The 21284-nt window shown below is 40.6% G+C and overlaps 1 protein-coding gene across 1 annotated transcript in view; it reads left to right on the top strand.

Annotated features, from left to right (window-relative positions):
* The window catches only part of FNDC3B (fibronectin type III domain containing 3B), a 336187-nt gene that overhangs the window by 188879 nt on the left and 126024 nt on the right, over positions 1–21284 (top strand). The window contains exons 5-6 of the mRNA XM_041731610.1: positions 8935–9178; positions 12185–12475. Coding sequence (XP_041587544.1) covers positions 8935–9178; positions 12185–12475 — 535 coding nt within the window. The remainder of the gene's footprint in view (positions 1–8934; positions 9179–12184; positions 12476–21284) is intronic.

Below are 21284 nucleotides of genomic sequence, written 5' to 3'. Positions count from 1 at the left end.
GTGCTGTGCATCCCTGGATCTCCAGTTCCTTGAAAGGTGCCCAGCACATAAACAGGCCATTATTGAAATGTGGCCGGCCGGCCGGCTGGTGTCATTTTCATCTTGTAGAGAGAAGGGAAAGGAAAATGTGTGAGGATCTCAGGTTCTTTTCTGAGCTAAAGTAGGTGATTCACCTCTACTGTTTGTAGACCAAATAAGAATACAAGTGAGTTTCCATAAGCAATACCAAAACAGTGTGACTCACTCCCTTGGTGTTTAGCATTCTGTTGACTAGAACGCTGTATTTTACTTCAATAGGAAAATGATAGTTGATTTTCATCATAATAATATTGAGACGGGAGTGCCCAAGTGGCGCAGTAGATTAAGTGTCTGACTCTGAATTTCAGCTCAGTCATGTTCTCAAGTTGAGGGCTTCAGCCATGTGTTGGGCTCCATGCTCAACAGGGTGTCTGCTTCTCTGCCCCACTGCCTGGGTCCCCTCATTTGCACATACTCTCTCAAATCTTTAAAAAATAATATTGAGACAGTGCCAATGTAGAAATGACTTCTGAATCAATGAGTATTATGCGCATTATACTACATTTAACTTGATTGCACAATATGTCTTTCTAAATTAGTCATCCACATATGTCATCCACATATGTATAACAAATTTTCTTGGAAAAATACCTTTGCTCAACTTGCCGGGTACAAAACTTTAGCAAGGTTAGGTGGATTTTATATTCCTGCACACTCTTTGAAATCCATCCGGTTTACTTGAACTTTCATAATGATAGAGTTATTTTGCTGTGATAAATAGGATCTGAGTACCATCAGAACAGATTCTTAATCCTTGTGCCATGGAGCCTACTGACAGACTGGAAAGGCATTTTTAAATATAATACGTAAAATCCAATCTAGAATAATCTGTGTTGCCATGAGCATGAGTGTGTCTGAGATGCTGGAGTGAAGAGATGTGATTAGCTCTCCTGGGCAGATCCACAGAGACTTAACAAACACTGACTACCTGCAGGCTACAGTGATATCTTTATTAATATGTTAAAGGCAGCTCAGTTTGGCACAAATTGCACCATCAGATCTCTACTTACTGTTTTGTCTTTTGACACATATTCTGGTCCTTAAAATAGCATTTCCATTGAGTCTGAAATACTCATTTGGTCGATGTTACTGATTGAAACTCTGTAGATGTAACTATTCTCACTTGTCCAGTATGCTTGTGTACACATTGGGGGAGGATTAGATTTGATTTTTGATCTTCAAATGTGGTTCTTTTTAGGTTGGTGATAAACAATAAAATATGATAGGAAAAGGCATAGCATTTCCAGAGAACTTGGTTATGAATCTTGACACGTACTTAGCTAGCCTTAGGTTAAGTAACTTAATTGCTCCTAAAGGTACTTCCCCTTGAATCCTTGAGGACTATGATGTTGCCCATGTGAGAGGTTAGAGGTTTGCTGAATGTTATGAGAGTTAAGTTCTGTGCTGAGCACTTTATAAGCCAGTAAATGATATACAAAGGCCAGGAGTTGTTACTGTCACCTTTAATTGTTACACCAAATAAATCCATTTGCCATTTTGCCTTCAGCATCAGTGACAGTGCTCTATTTCTGCTCGGAGAAGAGGCAGGCCTCCTGCCTGTTAGCAGTGTCTTAAGATGCTTAGCTCTTTCTAAGCAGGGACCTCTGTCTCCCTGTGGGATCCTCACGTTGTGGCAGCTGAGTGTGGTAGGACGGGGCAGGTAAGACCTTGGTTCTTCGGTTCCTGAGGTGTTTCTCAAACCTTTGCTGGGCATCCTCTTTATTTTGGAAGGTCTTAAATTACTGCCAGTGTCCTTTCCAACTACAGCAGTCACATGCTTTACCAAAGTCGGTGGGTTAAAGAGATGCTAGAGACAAGGTACCTGTTTCCATCCCTCTCTCTAGCCCTCAGCAGTCTTAGTTATGAGTCACTGGGTAGTTACCCAGAAAAGAGCTAAGTGTGTGTAGTAAAGGACTACGTGTTGATTTCATTTATATGGGCCTTCATTGTGTTTTTTCCGGATTCAAGGTTTACGTAAGCGTGAGTAGCTTGGCTTGTTTCTCTGTGTATGAAAGTGTTGGCATTTACAAAGCCAGCAGAAGAGTGATTACTGTTTATGAGGTTATCTCTTTATACTGGTCACCTCTGGAGCAAGCCTGTGTGTTTGGTGTTTTCAGCCACAGTTGTAATCCATTAAATTTAAGAAGATAGGAAGAAGCAAGTCCAGAGATTTGGAAAATACATTCAATGATGCCACCAATTTTTACTGCTTTTACTCTTTTGTGTTATTCACTCTATTAGAAAATGCAGCCTGAAGAGTCAGTGCAAGAAGCAAATGTGGGAGCTAACGCTTTTCTACTCCTGGTTGGCATTGAATAAAATTCCTCAGCTGCATTTGGGACTGAAGTAGAGGTTACACTGGAAATGTACATTTTTCTGTGTCTGTCTTTTGGTAAAATCACACTTAGGTAAAATAAGGAGGTCAGGAATGACAGGTCTGTAATTAACTGGGTTTAGATTAAGTGAAATTTTAGAATAGGTTGTCAGAGACTTACCTGAATTAAGGGAGAACATTTGATAATGAATGTGTAAGTAAGCTTGGTGGACATCAAATCTAAGCAGGGAAGCTACCCACCTACCCTCCTTCTTCCCTCCCTCCCTTCTTTGTTCCCTTAGCCTTCATCACAAGCCCCCTGTGTGTCCAGGTGCCCTTGGGGGACTTGCAGTGGGTGCAAGGGACAGATCCGTAGCCTGTGCTACGGGACAGAAGGCGGGGGCACCCGTCTGGTCGGGGGAGCCTGAGTGGGTAGCTTGCTCGGTCCTCTGTCCCTGTGAGTGTTTGCTGTCGCCTGGCCTTTTTCTTTCCTTGTTCACTGCGTGCATGCTCAGTTCTAGCAGAGACTTCTTCCCTTCCTGGAATGGCCTGGGAACCCATTTCAAGTGTGTTGGCAGCAGTTAGGGATCGAGCTGGTCTGGGTTTCCAGTGTGCAGTCAGCTCAACGCTCTTGCCCCTGCAGCAGGCTGGCTGGCCGGCCGGCCCCACACAGCACCTAGATGCATGTGGGTTCATGCGTGTCCACGTGATTCTGCTCTGCCCACTTCCTGGATCATCCTTGGCCTTCTGGAACAACCTTTTAAAATTTTTCTTTTGTTACCTACCACTGAAGCTCTTCTTTTTGATTGTTGTCGCTTCCAACCCAAAAGTAGAAGGGAGACAGTTGTTGGAACTGAGGAGTTAATTAAAATTTCCTGTGGAGGACCACCCAGTGGGTGGCCCAGTGGGTTAAGCGTCCCACTCTTGATTTTGGCTCAGGTCATGGTCTCAAGGTGGTGAGATGGAGCCTCATGTCAGGCTCCATGCTCAGCAGGGAGTCTGCTGGAGATCCCCCCCCCCCCCCCCCCCGCCGTGTTCTCACTTGTGTTCTCTCTCTCTCTCTCTCTCAACTAAATGAATAAATCTTTTAAAAAACGTTTCCTGGGGAGCATTTTATTTCAGTAAGGGGAATTACTACCTTCCTCCTCTGTGGGCAATGGGAAAAGACACCCAACACAGAAGTGTTATTAAGAGATCTGTTTTAGTTTTTGGGACTTAAAATTGTTCCCTCCCTTCCCCCACTGCACTCTGACCTTGGGCCAGTTCACTGAACTTTCCTGAGCTTCGTTCCTCTTAATCTCTAAAATGGGGATAACTGGGTATGTGTCACAGGATTGTTGGGAGGACTTAATGAGGTGTTGCCTTAGTAGTAATGGCTGGGTAAGATTTTTCTCTCAAGTACCAGTTACTGTCCCAGGGCCTTACCGTGTGTGGCCTTATTCCAGATAAAGGTATTTATTATTATTATTATTATTATTATTATTATTTATTTATTTATTTATTTTCAGATAAAGGGTATTAAAGCAGAGCAGCAAGTTGTCAGTAAATACTGGTTTGCCTTGAATCCTCTCCCATCTCTTAATCACCTAAGTATTGTTTCCTGTGGTTCGTTATTTAGGTATTTATTTCTCAGCATACCTAACTTCTGTATAATTCTCCGCACAATGAAAACTGATCAGATCAGAGTACAGATCAGAATGAAAATTGGGTTCTGCAGCTGAACTAGCTCTATGTTTTAATCATGCCGTGACTTGGTTTCCTGGCGTGCAACAAGGGATGCCGATACCTGCTTGTGTAGGAGTTAAGGACATTAAATGAGATCATCCATGTCAAGCTGCTGGCACCACAGGCCTGTGAGTTTCTTTCTCTTCTCCCTCCCCAAGCTGCTCCCCTACCACTCTCTTGCTCTTGCCTCCAGGATATGTCATTTTGTTTCAATGGCTCTCTTGGTCCTACATCTAAAAACACTCAGGACGCCACATGTAGGACAAAGATTCTCCCTGTTGTGAACACCTTGTCCTCCATCCTCTGGTCCTTGTGTCTAGACCACTGATTTGCAAGAACACTAGGCACATAGAAGTTTCTCCGAATATTTACTGAGCAGAGTAAGTGACGTGGTCAAGAATCAAGCCAGCTCGTATTTGCCATCAGGCTCTGATCGATGGTGTGTTATTTACTAGAGCTACCATAACGGGGTGCCACAGACTGGGTGGCTTCAACAATGAAAGTCATTCCCTCACAATTCTGGAGGCTATACGTTTCGTAAGGCCTTCCTCTTTGGCTTGTAGGTGGCCATCTTCCCTTGGTGTTCCCACATGGTCTTCCCCTGCCCTCTGCGTCTCTCCTGATTTGCTACTCCTACAGCAATCCCAGTCATATTGGATGAGGGCCCAGCCACAGAACCTTGTTTTACCTCAATTACCTCTTTAAAGCCCCCGTCTCCCAAGTAGTCACATGCTGAGCTACTGGGGAGTTAGGACTTCAGTGTATGAATTGATGAAGAGTGGGGGTGTTGGTGCACAATTCAGCTCAGAATGGGTGACTGAGAAATTAGTGCAGTGATCTTTTCCAAGGCTTTCTGCTTCTCTAGAAAAGATATGTGAGTGACTCTTGTTGAGTCAGAGCCGGAAAAAAAATCTAAATGACGGACGCTTTGTTGTGATTTATGGGGGAAACAACAACAATACTATGTACTGATTTTTGAATAGCATTTACCAGAACTTAGTCTGATATTTGTCTTGATATGATTCTTAGAGTAGATAGATGAGTCCTACCTATTTTTTTTCTCACTTTTGAATAGCCAGTGCTTAGCTCGTAGTATATGTTAGGAAATAATTGAATACAGGTGTGATTTGTCTGCCTCTGGATGTTGTCACAATCTCATTCACTCCAAGAAGCAAATGAATCCGGGGCACCTGGATGGCTCAGTGGGTTAAGCATCTGCCTTCGACTCAGGTCATGATCCAAAGTCAGTGGGGAGTCTGCTTCTCCCTCTCCCTCTGCCCCTTTCCCACTCATGTTCTCTCTCACTCGCACTCTCTCAAAAAAAAAAAATCTTGAAAAAAAGAAAAGCAAATGAATCTGTCTTTTCAGTGGTCACTTCTGAAGGCACATTTTACCGTCCCAGGATTTTTGGACTGAACTTTTTCAAATGTCTGAATTCTTCTCTAGTACTATTTTTTTATGAACCTAATTTTGAAACAGAGTACTGTTACCAAGATTTCTTGAGTTGCTTATTATTTTGTACATCTTTCTTGCTCCTTGGACTTTCTTATTCTTTGGGGGATCTTAGGCATAATTTCCTTAGACATAGATTCAAAACTGAACTTGATAATTGAATATATTGCAGTTTGTGCTATGGAAGAACAATGAACTAAATATTCAGCATATTTTTAAATTTTTTTTCTGATTATTTTGGAATTAATATTTCATTTCTTAAAATGGTTTTGATGATGAGGTAGTCCTTGACTGGTAAGGGAGCAGATTTCTGTAAGAGTCCCATTATTCATGTACATGTAAATAGATGTCTTTCATAAATACCACAGAATAATTTAAGATAATTAAAAATGGGGCTGTCAAGCAGTTTTCATATATGTAGGCAATTTGTGGTTTTAAAAAGCTACTTGGTTTTCTGACAGGAAACCTATTTTTTTCTGTATTAAGAGTAATTTATGCATCAGATTTGTTAATTTTTCGAATTAGTGGCAATACTTATAAAATATAGTGGTAAAAAGCTGATGTTTTAACTATGCATCTCTTATATCTGTTTTTTTCACCTAGTAGAATCCTTATCTTTGTAAGTGCTTTCTGTTCACCTCGTTTTTGAAGTGCTTTAACAAGTCAGAAATTATGATGAAATGAAAATAATTTCTTTTCACTATAATTGTTCCTGTTTCCCAGCCCAGAGTTCTTTATACTTAGTGAGGGCCCTGTTCTTCTTTTACTGTATTGGCTGAGTCTATGTGGTGGGTTGATCATTGGAAGTTTTACAGTAATGAAAATAATGAATGTTGCAAGTTTCAAGAAAACAAATATTTGGTTTCTGTGGGCCTTCCAGTATCTAGCACAGGATTGAATCAAAAGCTCCATGAAAGAGGAACATCTGGAATATACCTTACTTTTTTCTTACTAGCCAGTGGCAGGGTGGGGGAGGAGAAAAGACACTATAGAATAATGCATATTTATATCAGATAGTAAGAAAAATCTGTATGTATACAAAAATTATACAAAGTATGCTACCAAATGTCATTTTCATGCCCTGCAATTTGGATAATACAGAAGTTACTAGCATATTCTGCATTAGAATTTCTGATGTCATAGTTTAAGCATCATTTCACATCTACCTTAGATTGACAGCCATGCCTTCATAAATAAGGTTAATGTGATTAGCTTGCCAAAATCCCGAAGAGGTTACATTTATTAAAGAATACATAAAAAACCATGTCTTGAGCTTTAGTAAGGAGTATGACTCAGATTCTTAATTTTAAGGAGTTAATACTGCTTTCTTAATGAATTGTTAACATGGTTAATTCTGAAACTATTATGTTAATTGGTTCATTAATAAAGATTTTTGTTTTCTTAACATAAAGATGAATAGCTATGAACTCATACGAGACTGTCTTGTATGCACACACACAGACTAACATTGATAAACTTGACATCTTGTATTAAATGGTATTTAAAAAAACCAAGCTTAAAAAAAAATAAAAATAAAAAAAAACCAAGCTTATAATAATTTTTTTTATTAGTTTTAGACATGATTAAGTCATTTTCTTTTGGTCCATAATCAGCCTTCTGAGGTGTAATGAGATATCCATTTCAATATACAAATTTGATTTGCAGTGTTTTTTGGTGATGGTGGTGGTTTTACTTTTTTTTTTTTTTTTTAAAGCAAGCTTCCTTCTCTGTTTTTCATGAATAAATAAATTTTTAAAAATCTTAAAAAAAAAAAAAAAAGATAGGGATGTCTGGGTAACTCAGTAGCTGAGTATCTGCCTTTGGCTCAGGTCATGATCCCGGGATCCTGGGATTGAGTCCCGCCATCGGGCTCCCTGCATGGACCCTGCTTCTCCCTCTGCCCGTGTCTCTGCCTCTCACTCTCTGTGTCTGTCATGAATAAATAGATTTTTTAAAATCTTAAAAAAAAAAAAAAGCAAGGTGCCTACCAATGTGTGTGCCTGATTGTTTTAAATACTTGATTAGACCAGCTGGTGTCCTTAGCTTCTAGGTCTACTCTTAGGCCCCGATTGTCCCCTTCCTGACATGGCCCTGACCCAGAGGCCTTTCCCTGAAGCTGTCCCAGCACCACCAATTCTTTCACATCCCTAAAGCATCCCTGTGATTCTGCCTTTCTCTGCTCTTGCTCTCTGCGTTCCTCAGCTTGCCCGCTTGATTATGGTTTCTGTTGTATTATTTCTTATCTTACATCTCAACAAATATGTTTGTTTTTAGAGCAGGTTGCATGGAGTTGGCCAGAGAGGCAAGAAACATTGTTACTGTACTGCCTTAGCTACCTTCCTTGGGGGAATTAGAAAGCATTTGAAGACAGCATGGGTAGAGTGTTGATGGGCTCACTCTGTTCAGAGTAGGTCCCTCGTCCTAGTGTCTCCCTTCACAGCACCCATTACATCATCAGGACATCTTGGGAGCAAAGGTGCCCATCTTGATTTGATATTTTTCAAGTTTTTTATTAGTTGGAATCCCCTCATTTCATCTGTATCCTTGGTCACAGTTTTTTTTTTTTTTCTTTTTTTCTTTTTTTTTTTTTTTAAGATTTTACTTATTCATGAGAGACACAGAGAGAGAGGCAGAGACATAGGCAGAGGGAGAAGCAGGTTCCCTGTGCGGAGCCCGATGCGGGACTCGATCCCAGGACTCCGGGATCATGAACTGAGCCAAAGGCAGATGCTCAACCACTGAGCCACCCTGGCACCCCCTTGGTCCCAGATTAAATGAACCTTTGATACTCCTATGGCCTCTGAAGTTAATCTTCCCTTTATTTCCTGAAGCCCTTGTACGAATGGAACTGTCGTGCTAAGGCAGAAATGGGTCAAGTGTCATCAGGCCCATCTGGAAAGCTCTGCCCAGTGAAGCACATTTATGTTCCTCAGAAATCTCTTCTTTCTGGAGAACCACTGAACCATTAGTTATATTCAAAGTCATTCCTCAGATCAACTAAATCACACATTAAATTTGCTTGTCTTGGATGAAATCTTCAGAAGTTGTCTTCCAAGTGTTCTTGGAAAAGTTTGTGAGACACACAAGATTTACTATCAAGCCGTTGATCTCTCCAAAAAGTTTTGTGTAATCAGAATCAAGTGGTTGATGAAAAGTTGATTTTCATAAATTTTGTTAAATGGTATTATTTCTAAAACTCATTTAACTAGTTAGAGAACCAGAATTCAACATGCACCAATTTTTTTTTTCTCCATAAGGGGAGAAAATTAAGGGAAGTAATATATTAAGGGAAGTAACATATATTTTTTCACAGGATGTTTGCTGATAATACATACAACACTCTTTCTTTCTGCTGTTTTCTTTAGGTGATCGAAGACAATACTGGAGTCCGCCGGGTGGTGGTCACACCCCAGTCTCCTGAGTGTTACCCTCCAAGCTACCCCTCAGCCATGTCTCCAACCCATCACCTACCCCCCTACCTGACTCACCACCCCCATTTTATTCATAACTCACACACGGCTTACTACCCACCTGTTACTGGACCTGGAGATATGCCGCCTCAATTTTTTCCTCAGCACCATATTCCCCCTACAATATACGGTGAGCAAGGTGAGTAGATTATTGCTGGCACTGGGAGCTGTTGAAACTGGTCACAACATGGAAGTAGCTTAGGAGAACCAGAGAGCCCCCCTTGTATCTTCTGTAATGAGCCTGCTGGAAGGGGATCTACCTGCTGTGTAGTCAGCTCCCAAGAAATTCCTAGCTTTCTTTGTCTCAAAGCATGTCTTGCTAAGGTTCCTTTGTGGGTTGCAGCTCTTTATATTTTCCAAAATTCTGCCCCCTGTTGCACCCACCACACAAAGAAAAGGGAGTGGGATAGCCACTTCTTACTGTAGTGAGAAATAAGTGATGTATCACATGTTCTTGTTACCACTACGTATTTTAATGTGACAGTGGCCTGAGGCAGAACTGTGGCACATTGTTGCCTAGGCGTCCATGCCATTGTGTCTTTCTAGTTTTGTCCTTGGTGTTGGTTTAGCCTAAAAAGGATAAGTCTAAGAAACCAGATAAGTGAGGGTAAAAATCAGACTTTAACGTTTAAGTTGTCTAAGGCTTTGCAAAGTGATTTTCTTCTATGAATTGAAGCATTTTATCACTTCAGACATTTTTTATATTGGTTTGAACACAAGGATTGCTGTTACACCATAGCAAGTTATCACCTCACTTTCTCTTACTAATTATATATGTGTGTGTATGCATATATATTTCCCTATGTGTTTATCTCACATTATAATTATTTTATTAGCCAAAGAAAAACTTGAGATGGTTATTATAAGTGGAATTTTCTATTCCAGTTTAGGGATAGAATTTGTTTTTGTTGTTTTGGTTGGCTGGTTGGTTGTTTAGTACTTAGAAATTTAATATAAAATTCAAAAGAACCAAGTGCTATTATGGTGGGGCATGGAGAAATGATGGCATCAGTAGTTTTGTATTAGTGTAATCTTCCTGCCTAGTGACATAACACCCTAAAATATCAGAGTAGTGAGGAGATGCCTTGAAAACATTTGGATAAAATCTGAAAAAAATTAACTGTCATTTTTTAAAAAGTATTCAATGCTTTGACACAATGTCCATTAAATATTTGAGTATTGGCAGAGTTTTCTGATTTGGTCTGAGCTTAACGACCAAAAGCCTTGGTGACTGTCTAATTGCTTGCTGGAGAATGTGTGATCTCCATTAGGTCAGCAGTGTGTTAGTAGGATGCCACATAGTTAATGTTTTGTAAATGTTATCCTCTGCAAATTTAGACAGTATGGTTTAAATGGTCATTAGAATTAAGAAAAAAATAGCATCTTTGTTTCATAGGATATTTTGCTTTAATTTCATTATAATAACACAGTACGTTAATGTACAGATAAAAGTGCCTCATTGATTTCAAATTAAAGCAAAAAACAAAATCCTTTTGTTTGCTTTATAGATAAAAACCCATTTATACATTTCCTTACCTTACTTCCCGATGTGCATATCTAAAAACAAATTAACATTTAATTTCCCACACCATAGGAGTAAAATTTCAACATGTTTTAAGAGATTATTATGTTAGTGTCCACGGTGAATATCTTAAATCTCAAGTGTAATGCGTCGTGATACTTAAAACATTTGCCATCCTTTATGTATATTTGGATATGATTTAATTGGGCATGGTCTCTTTTTTAAAGATTATTTTAGATTAGAGCGAGAAAGTGAGCGTGAGTGGGGTGGGGAGGGACAGAGGGAAAGAATCTTAAGCCGACTCCCTTCTGAGTGGGGAGCCTAACTTGGGGTTGATGATCTCATGACTGTGAGATCATGACCTGAGCTGAAATCAGTAGTCCAACACTTAACCAACTGAGCCACCCCAGAGCCCTAGGCATAGGCTCTTTGAATCGGGTTGCATTTGTTTTTTCTACTTTTGTTTTAGTGCAAATTTGTTACCTTGTGAAGATTTGCTTTTTAAAGATCTTAAGCTATATGAACAGAAAGAAAAGTGGAGCTCTACCACTGATAATTGAAATGTCAGTATGCACGGTCCTGGTATGCTTAAAACAGTCCTGGTTTAGATCTCTTGTCCAGAAACATGATTAGGAATGCTACCTTTTTGCTCTCCAAAGTATTTAGTTTGGAATGCTAATTTATTTGGTCATTCTATTTAGTCAGGCCCTTTTTTCTTATAAACATTTAAGGACCCAATTTCTCTTATATATTGTCATTTTTATTAGTGCCTAAATATTTTTAATTGATTTAACATTTTTAATTTAAAATAAATGTTTTCCCCTCAGATCATGAATTTGTTTTGTAGGCTCCCATTCTATATAGGGAAGCCAGGTGACATTCTACTAGTCCGTTTTTGTCTTGCCTCTTAATTAGTCCAAAATAGAAGTTTGAGACCACAGCTTATTATGTGTGGCACCAGGCTGCAGAGATGGCTTGTGTTTACCCCTACTGTTTCTCCTTGAGCATTTCCCTTGATTCCATGAGCTTTGGTTATTTTTAATGGAATTTTTTATCTCATCATCTTAGTAAGTTTTATTCAAATGTTGCCTCTTTCAGATGCCACAACCAACTCCTTAGATTCTGGTTGCTATACACCTTTCAGTAGAAATGCTATCTTGTCTGTAAGGATGAGTATACCTTTAAGTATCTTGATTCTAAGGACACATTTATGGGGGTATTTTGTTTTTTCTGATTTTTTGAAAATACATATTGCAACTAAAAACATTTTGACCATGGCTTTGATAGCAAAATCAAATTTATATATAAATTCAACTAGATCATGAACTCTTTATGGACAGTAACCTTGTCTTCAGTATTTTCCATAATTTCTAGAATGTTCATGAACACACAATGTAGTTGTTTTTTCACACAATACGGTTTTTTAACAATTGTCCCTTGATTGGTTCAAAATGAATGGGAATATTTTAAAACATGTATTTTGTATATGTATGGGATTTAGAAAACTGTTTACTCCAGTAGTATTTTAAATGTCTTCCTTCAGGAGCCAGGTCTTTTGATCACATAAGATTTCTTATTGAGAGTGTAAACTGAGCCTGCATTTGTCCTAATCGTCTGTTTCAGAAATTATACCACTGTATGGAATGTCGAGCTACATTACCCGGGAAGACCAGTACAGCAAGCCTCCACACAAAAAACTGAAAGACCGCCAGATCGACCGCCAGAACCGTCTCAACAGTCCTCCGTCTTCTATCTATAAGAGCAACTGCACAACCGTGTACAATGGTTACGGGAAGGGCCACAGCGCTGGTGGCGGTGGTGGCAGCGGAGGTGGCAGCGGAGGCGGGCCGGGAATCAAGAAGACAGAGCGGCGAGCAAGAAGCAGTCCAAAGTCGAATGATTCAGATTTGCAAGGTAATGTGCAGAGATGCTTGCCATACAGAGTAAACCATGGAGACGGAGCCTGAAAAACACCTCTTTTCCATCCCAGTGTCATGTCGTTGGTCTTTCTCCCAGCAATGACTGGGGAGCCCTTCTCAGATCATTTTCTGAATAAGAGCAGAATATTGTATCTCCCCCCCCCCCTTTTTTTAAATTAATAGTTTGTGGCAGAAATATCCTTTGGTCACAAGTGCCATGTGACATTTTACGTAACCTCGGAAAACAGGACCCGAATGGGTTTTGTCACATTAGCCCACTTCCTGTTGTCTCCCTCCAAATAGACAGACAGGGAGGAGATCCAAAGTAAAAGAGCCTTTCTGAGAAGTGTAGGGCTAGTTTAACTCCGAAAATAATTACACCTCATAAAACCACATGTAATTACTTGGTTCTGTAGTGAAATTTATCATTGTGGAATAGGAATGCATGTCTGCTTAGTTTCAGGCATCCGTTCTTGCTTACCACCACCTTTGCCTGCTGAATAAAGTATTCACTGCCCAGGTGTGAGATGGAAGAAGTAAGGTCACTGTAGATGAGACATCAGCTCCAAAGGGCATGTGTTTTTTTGGCTTTGTTTTTGTTGATTACTCTTGGGGCTGTGGATCGGTTAATGTGGGGAAGAGTGTGTGTTTTACAATGAAAAATTAGAAAAAAATTATTTTCTCAGATTTAGTCTGAACTTGGTCTATTGCTTCTTTTCTCATTGCATTATTTACCTCCTCAAAACCACTCTAAGTACAACACTCCATATGGTTTAGCCACGAAATAATCAGATAGAGTATTATGTTTTCTGCCTCATTTCCATAAGGATCTGAGAGGTTTACACATTGGATTTAAAAACTGAGGATTCATTTTCAAAAATGAAAACTCAAGTCCTGACAAAAACTGACACAGAAGTGTTTACAGCAGCAGTATTCATAATTGGCAAAACTTGGAAGCAACTTAGATGTCCTCCAGTAAGTAAACGAACTGTGGTATATGCAGACAATGGAATATTTCCTAATGCTGTTAAAGCATGAAAAGAGGTAAAGCCACCTTAAATGCATATTACTGAAAAAACTTGCCAATCTGAGAAGACCACATTCCAAGGAGGTAAAAGACCTCTATTCTGAAAGCTAAGACATTGATGGAAGGAATTGAAGAAGACACTAAAAAAGAAATTGATGGAAATGGAAAGATATTCTATACTTAGAGATTGAAGAATTAAAAATTAAAATGTTCAAACTACCCATATACAGATTCAGTGCAATCCCTATCAAAATACCAATAACATTTTTCACAGAAACGAGAACAAATAATCCTAACATTTGTGTGGATCTCAAATAGAGAAATCTTGAGAAAGAACAACAAAGCTGAATGTATCACAAACCCAGATTTCAAGATACACTACAATGCTATAATAATCAAAACAGTCTGGTATTAGCAGAAAAATAGATCAGTGCAACAGAATAAAGAGTACAAAAATAAATCTATGCTTATGGTCAATTAATCTTTTTAAGATTTTATATTCATGAAAGACACACACACACAGAGAGAGAGAGAGAGAGATAGAGGCAGAGACACAGGCAGAGGGAGAAGCAGGCTCCATGCAAGGAGCCCGATGTGGGACTCGATCCCGGGACTCCAGGATCACACCCTGAGCCACAGGCAGAAGCCCAACCACTGAGCCACCCAGGCATCCCTATGATCAGCTGATCTATGACAAAGAAGACAAGAATATACAATGAGGAATGTATAATTATAAATGGTGCTGGGAAAACTAGACAGTTACATGAGAAAGAATGAAGCTGGACCACTTTCTTATACCATACACAAAATAAATTAAAAATGGATTAAAGACCTAAATGTGAGACCCTAAACCATAACACTCTTAAAAAGAAGACATAAGCAATAATCTGTTGGATTTGGGCCTTAGTGTATTTATGAACATGTCTCCTCAGGCAAGAGAGAAACAAAAACAAAAATGAACGATTGGGACTACACAAAAATGAAAAGCTTTTGCGAACAAAAAGTAAAAGACAATTTACTGAATAGAAGACATTTGCAAAGGATACATCCGATAAAGGGTTCATATCCAAAATATATAAAGAACTTATATGACTCAACACCCAAAAACAATCTGATGAAAAAATAGGCAGAGGACCTGCATGGACTTTTTTTCCAAAGAAGACATAAAGATGGCCAACAGGTGCCTGAAAAGATGCTCATTAGGAAACACAAATCAAAACCGTGAGATGTGGACTCATACCAGTCAGAATGACTAATATCAAAAAGACGAGAAATAGCAAGTGTTGGCGAGCACAAAGAGAGAAAGGAACCCTTAAGCACTGCTCATGGAAGTGTAAACTGGTGCAGCCATTGTGGAAAACGCTATGGGTGTTCCTCAAAAAATTAAAACTGTGACTGTTTACCCAAAGAAAAACACTAATTCGGAACAATACATACCCCTGTATTTATTGCAGTGCTATGTACATTAGCCAAGATATGGAAGCAGCCCACATATCCATTGATAGATGTATGGATAGAGAGAGAAGAGTGGTATATATAATCCATAAAATGGAATATTACCCAGCCATAAAAAAGAATGAGATCTTGCCACTTGGAACAACATGGAGGGCATTATGCTAAGTAAAATAAATCAGAGAAAGACAAATAACCATATGATTTCACTTGTATGTGGAATCTAAAAAGCAATAAATAGACTCTTAAATACAGAGAAGAAACTGGTGGTTGCCAGAGGGGGCATGGGGGTGGGATACATAAAGAGGATTAGGAGGTGCAAACTTCAGTTGTAAATATTTAAAAAAAAAAAAAAACAAATGAGTCAGCTATTTTTTAAAGATAGAATAAAGTACTAAAGAATAAGCAAATGAATCAATGTATAGACAAGAATATAATTGAAGAAAATATAGTAGAATGAAATAAAATCACATTCTGGATTCAGAAACAAACAAAAAAACCAAAGTAGATCTCTAAACCTCATTTTCAGACTTACTAAATCAGAATCTCTTCACCTGATCTGGCTTCATGGTACTTGTTGTTTTAATCAGGCCTCCCCTGGGAATAATGTCTGCCAACATAAAGAACTACTATCCTAAAATTAAGGATGGTTATGGGTAGCTGTGGTTCAGTAAGTTGCACACGATAGGAGGTAGGAACTTTACTTCACCATTCTCACCTACTGAAACTGTGTCTGGTACACAGTAGGTACACAGCAAATATTTGTGGAATGAATTCTGTATTCTTAATTGGTTTGTTTTCTAGAACAGGTCTTCTGTTTGAACACACACACGGAGCTGTTGTACCGTTTCTGTCTCTAGGAAGAGCTGCTGTACCTCTAAGGGTACTGCTCTGCAGCTGGCCCCTCCTTTCATTTACTGTTACCTTCAGGAAAACAGCCGAGGCAGGACAGAGGCCCATGTCACCCTCAGGGACATGTAGGCTTCATGTTTCTTTGTATTGCTTTGGAGTTAATGGTGTGTTGTGGGCATAGGGTGGTGGGACTTTGTTAGCAGGTATACTTGGCCTAGAATAGATCCGGCTTTGTCACTTGCTAACTATTTGCTTTTAGTATTCCCTGAATCTCTGTATCATCATCTGTAAAATTGGTATTTTAATTCTTTATTAAATATTAAAAGTAGCCTAGTTCAGTTCTTAACACCTCAACATAACGGTCACCCTTGTTGCTGTCTCCCTCCTGTAGTCGTAGGATCACCTTGCATCCAGGACATCCCGTTCTCTAAACCGGGATCTCTCTGCCTTCTTTCTTCCCTTTCAAGTCCTCCTCCTGCAACTCCTTCCCCTGTAAGCCAGAAGCGCCTTCCTTCTAACACTTGGAAGGCTACACCCTGCATTCCTGGACATTTGCGTACATTGCTAAATGGTCACGACAGTCAGTCTGGTCACTGTCTGTCACCACATAAAGTTAAAAAAAGATTTTCTTGTCATGAGAACTTTAAAGATTCACTTTCTTAGCAATTCTCAAATTTGCAATACGGTATTCTTTTTTTTTTTTTTTAATCTTTTTTTTAAAAAAGATTATTTATTTATTTATTTGAGAGAGTGTGGGCACGAGCAGGGGGGGAGGGTCAGAGGAGGAAGAAGAAGCAGGCTCCCCACTGAGCAGGGATGAGCTTGATGTGGGGCTTGATCCCAGGACTCTGAGATCATGACCTGCAGTGAAGGCTGACGCTTAACTGACTGAGCCAGCCACGTGCCTGCAATACAACATTCTTGGCTGTAGTCACCATGCCACACACTGCCTCCCTGTAACTTACCTATGTTATAGCTGCAAGTCTGTGCACCTCGATCCCCTTCAACAATTTCCTTCATCAACTAACCCTCTTCTTCTCTGGCAACCACCAATCTATTCTCTGTATTGGTTTGGTTTTATTTGTTCATTTGTTTGTTTTTTTTTTAAGATTCCACATATAAGTAAAATACAAGATTTGTCGTTTCTATCTAATTCACACGGTACCCTCTAGGGGCATTCATGTTGTTGCAAATGGCAAGATTTCATTCTTTTTTATGGTTGAGTAATGTTCCTCTGTGTGTGTGTGTGTGTGTGTGTGTGTGTGTACATACGTACACACCACATACTCTCTTCAGTTCACCTGTCAGTGAACACTTGGGTTGCTTCCATGTTGTAGCTACTGTAAGTAATGCTGCAGTGAACACAGGGCTGCATATATCTTTTCAAATTAGTGGTTTTGTTTTCTTTGGATGAATACTCCAAAGTGGAATTGCTGAATCATAGGCTATGGAAAAATTTGTTCTCATCAGCAGAATATTGCCCAATTGATGGGCCTCGAGACTATTCTGTGGCCAAGACCCAGTTAAAATTGTCCTGTCATCTTTCATCACGGAGACTAAAGAACTTACTGGTGTGCGTCACTGGGTGGGAGGGAAGTTTCATTCCTTCCCTTTTATCCTCAGTAAGAACCTAAGCATATGACAGTAAGGAAGTTACCCAGTGGTTATGGGTTTGAAACTGAAATCCTGCAATTTTCTATCAGAATTGTAGTCCCGTTACATACATCTTCAGAAAGGCGAACAAGGTTATCTGCTGATACTGTTTTGGAAAGGACTAAGGGAGTCCAGAGTGAAAAATAAAAACTTTGTGAGGTTCCACTGTCTAGTAAAATGAAAGAGACCTAAGCAGTGTCTTTAATTATGGGTGTGTGTGTCTGTGTCTGTCTGTCTGTGTCTGGGATACTGGGATAGGACAGGGGAAGAAAGGGAGTACATGTTTGATTGTGGAATCACGATCTCCACTTTGTGTCTATGTCTGCTGACCTTTACCTCATCTGTGGGTTTACCCCAGGAGTGAGGATATCTTTCTCACTCATTACTTGTTCATCTTAAAACCCTAGCAGAATTGTGAGAGATGGTAGTTATGTTTCCCTAGGCCTCAGTTTTCCCTTAGTAAGATGAACTGGTGAATTAGGGTCAATGGTTTTCAAAATCTTACCCATGAGGAGCTCCTCCTTTATCAGTCTTGTGTAGATCCTTATCTAAATACAGATCCTTATCCCATACCACCCTCCTACACATTTGGGCACATATATACCTGAAAGCAGGTAGAGTGGGTGCCACTACGGTTGGAGCAGGGGACCTGGGTCCTTGTTAGCATCCACAAGGCTTCCCCTGAGGTGAGGCCCTCATCTGGGCCTCAGCACCAGGGAGGGGCTGGTAAGATACACGTACACTCGTGGTCTGCCCCAGACCCAAACCCAGCTCTCTGTGTTTCCCTAGGCTCTAAAAAGATGGGGAGTGAGGACAGTAACACTTGAGAGCCTCTGGCCCTTTGAATGCCACACAATTTGTGAGTGAGATTTTAAAAGGGAGGGGACTCCAGGAGGCATTCAGTTAAAATGCCTGATTTAAGCGGAAGCATAGGCCTTTTGTGGTACACCAGTAGGGCCCTCAGCCTATACTGTTGGTGCAAGAGTTCCATGTGTGCCGCCGACCTAGAGGTAGTAACTGATGTGGAGACCTCTAGAATTTTTACTGTCGTGTGGAAAAGAATTGGGACAAAATGCTAAGAATTCCAAATATAGAAGAAAATGAGGATACAGCATACTTTTGGCATTTGACCTTTGCCCTTTGGAATTGTTGACAATCCAAAGATTCAGTTATACTTTAGATGAAATTCCACCACAGAGAGTCATAATTTCTGATTGTAACACTGGAAGCTGGTGACAAAAGCATTATTCTTAGGCTTTTCTCCTTTGGACATCACAAATTGCCTTCTGACCTTAACAAGTTTCCCCTATTATCAGGGTCTTGTATCCTAATTCCTCCTCTTCCCTGACTTTTTTTTTTTTTTTTTTTTTAATCTCTTATATTTTGCTATCCCTGCTCAGAAAGCAGAACCTGCCCCCAGGGTCTGTTTACCCTAACTTAGCTGGAAAGCTTATTCATTCCGCCTAGGAGAGTTACAGTAGTAAGTTTGGGGGTGGTGTTTTCCTCTAGAGGTCTGAGATTGTGGACATTAGGGAGGCCTTGGAGTTTATCCTCCTGCTGGATGGCACAGGCCCCGGAGGGGGTGGCTGCATGCACCTGCGGAGGGCCACAGTGGTCCCCTTTGTTTGGAAGGAGGAACCTAATGTTAATAAGGTCTGGAATGTTGGGAGTCGAGGCAGATTTTGTTCTGGAATCTCTTCTGGTCTTGGCTCCCTGTAAGAGACAACACTGGTGCTTTTCTGTGTAAGTTACGTAGGGGGCTCGCACACTTCGCAAGTGGCTGATAGCTCCCTACACCTGCAACCTCTTCTGTCTCCAGAGCACGTACCCCTCTAGGTGTGCTCAGGCAGGGTGTTTGGTTGTGGAAGGGCAGGGGGCTCGTTCCTTCCTCCTGTGCTGCGTGCTTTCTCCACTGCACTTGAAAACGTGCAGCCCTCTAGATGGATTCCCATCAGGGCTTCATCTCTCAGGTCTGTAGTTGCAGATAAATCCTGTGTGTTTTCACTTGTCTGCAGCTGTGGATGAATCCTAAGCATGGCAAAAATATCAAGAAAACACGAAAAAAATTAGAAGTGAGCTCAGGTCAGTGGAATTCACCCCATCTTTCTGCCAACTACAGTCTGAAAGTGAAAATAGTCCAAACAAGCCCAAATAACTTCTATTTTTTTTTTCTTTTGAAGGACGCTATGTGGACCCCTGGCTCAAAATGCAAGAGACATTCTTTCTAGCAGGAAACTGGGCAGTTAACACCCTCTTTTCCATTTCAAATGTGGCCAGCCAGTACCGTCCAGGTCTTGGAGGCCTCTGAGCAGTGCTGCTTGAGGTCTGAGCAGACTTCCTGCAACAGCTGCCTACGTGTGGGATGCAGAGGAGACGAGCCCGGGGATAGAAGTCTGCAGAAGGAATGTGCTGCTTGTTGACATGTGCTTTCCGACCTGGGCATTATCCGCTCAAGGCCATAGCTGGAGAAATCAAAGGGCGAATAACTCATTTTTCTGCTAGGATTCCAGGGTGCCAGATTTTTTTTTTTCCCTTACGGAGGTGTTTGATTGACTTTGCTAGTGCAAAGGCCCACTGGTGGCTCCACAAAGAGGAAACTAGGGTGGCCCAAATTGTTGCTGATGAGTAGTGTGTGTAGGTGTGTCTTTATGGAGCCACATCACTTATCTCTTTGCCTTTTGCCCTCCCTCCTCCCCCCCGCATTGTTCTCACAGTCTGGAATGTTTTAAAGATGTTAACGACATGATTCTCTGAACAGACAGGATGAGATATTTTTGCCATGTCAATTTAAGAAGTCTTAACCCATTAAATCATACTTGAAGGCTGACATTTTTCCCTTGCATAGGAAAAGACAGATAACATGTGAAAACATTCTTTGAGTTCTCTTTTGAAATGAACGTTCACCCGAAGACTGAGGGCAGAATTTTGATTAGTTTCTACCATATGTAGTACTTAACTCCGCACACCCATATTATTTTCTCTGCCTTTTTGCTTTATTGGGAACTGGTCGCAGAGGCACTTAGATGACATCAGAACCCGTGTTGGCAAAATATATGGCATTCCCAAGAGCCCTTTAAACAGCAGGTATAAGTGATGATATGGTTTGTTTCTGGTACATACATAACCTTCAATTTTATTGAATTGGAACTTTTATATGCTGTTCTCTCATTTAGAGACGTTGAATTCTGATTTTACCGGGATCAGAGGTCATCATCACAAATGTGCCAGACTTAGAAGCCGGTCTAGGTTTTGTCCCAGCTCTGCCGCTTGTGAGCTCTGTGCCTCTGAGCAAGAGAGTTCATCTCCCAAAGCTTCAGTTTCTTCTCGTGTGTCTAAAATGGGGGTAATAATAGCACTTACTTCAGAGACTATTGCGAGCTGTCCACACGATTTCCGTCACTATGTGCTTTAACAGCGTTACAGGGCACGGGGGAAGAAAGACCATGACATTTTTCTGCTTCTGAGAACTGCCTCCTGTGCGTCACGTTAGCAGAACCCCAGCTTCCTGGGAGCGTACCCCTCAGAGTGCTGAAGGGCGAGCATCCTGCAGGCTGGGTCAGCATTGAGTAATACTAACTGCCAAGGACTTGAGATTCAAGAGGATTCTGTGGAGCATCCAGTCCCCCCAAAATTCTCTTCACCATTGCTACTCCTAACAACCCGAAGAATTCTGAGCAAGAAGGCAGTTCCGTCCTTTCTCCTCATCATTCCCCTGCCTCCTTCTGAGACTGAGGAGCAGAGCATGCTGGGCCAGCCTGAGTCCATGTTTGAACTTGCTCAACGTATTGACTGCTCCAAATCACTTTTTGCTAGTGTTAGA

This window comes from Vulpes lagopus, chromosome 17 (assembly GCF_018345385.1).
Source record: "Vulpes lagopus strain Blue_001 chromosome 17, ASM1834538v1, whole genome shotgun sequence".
Taxonomy (NCBI): Eukaryota; Metazoa; Chordata; class Mammalia; order Carnivora; family Canidae; genus Vulpes; species Vulpes lagopus.
This window is presented reverse-complemented; position numbering and strand designations above follow the sequence as displayed.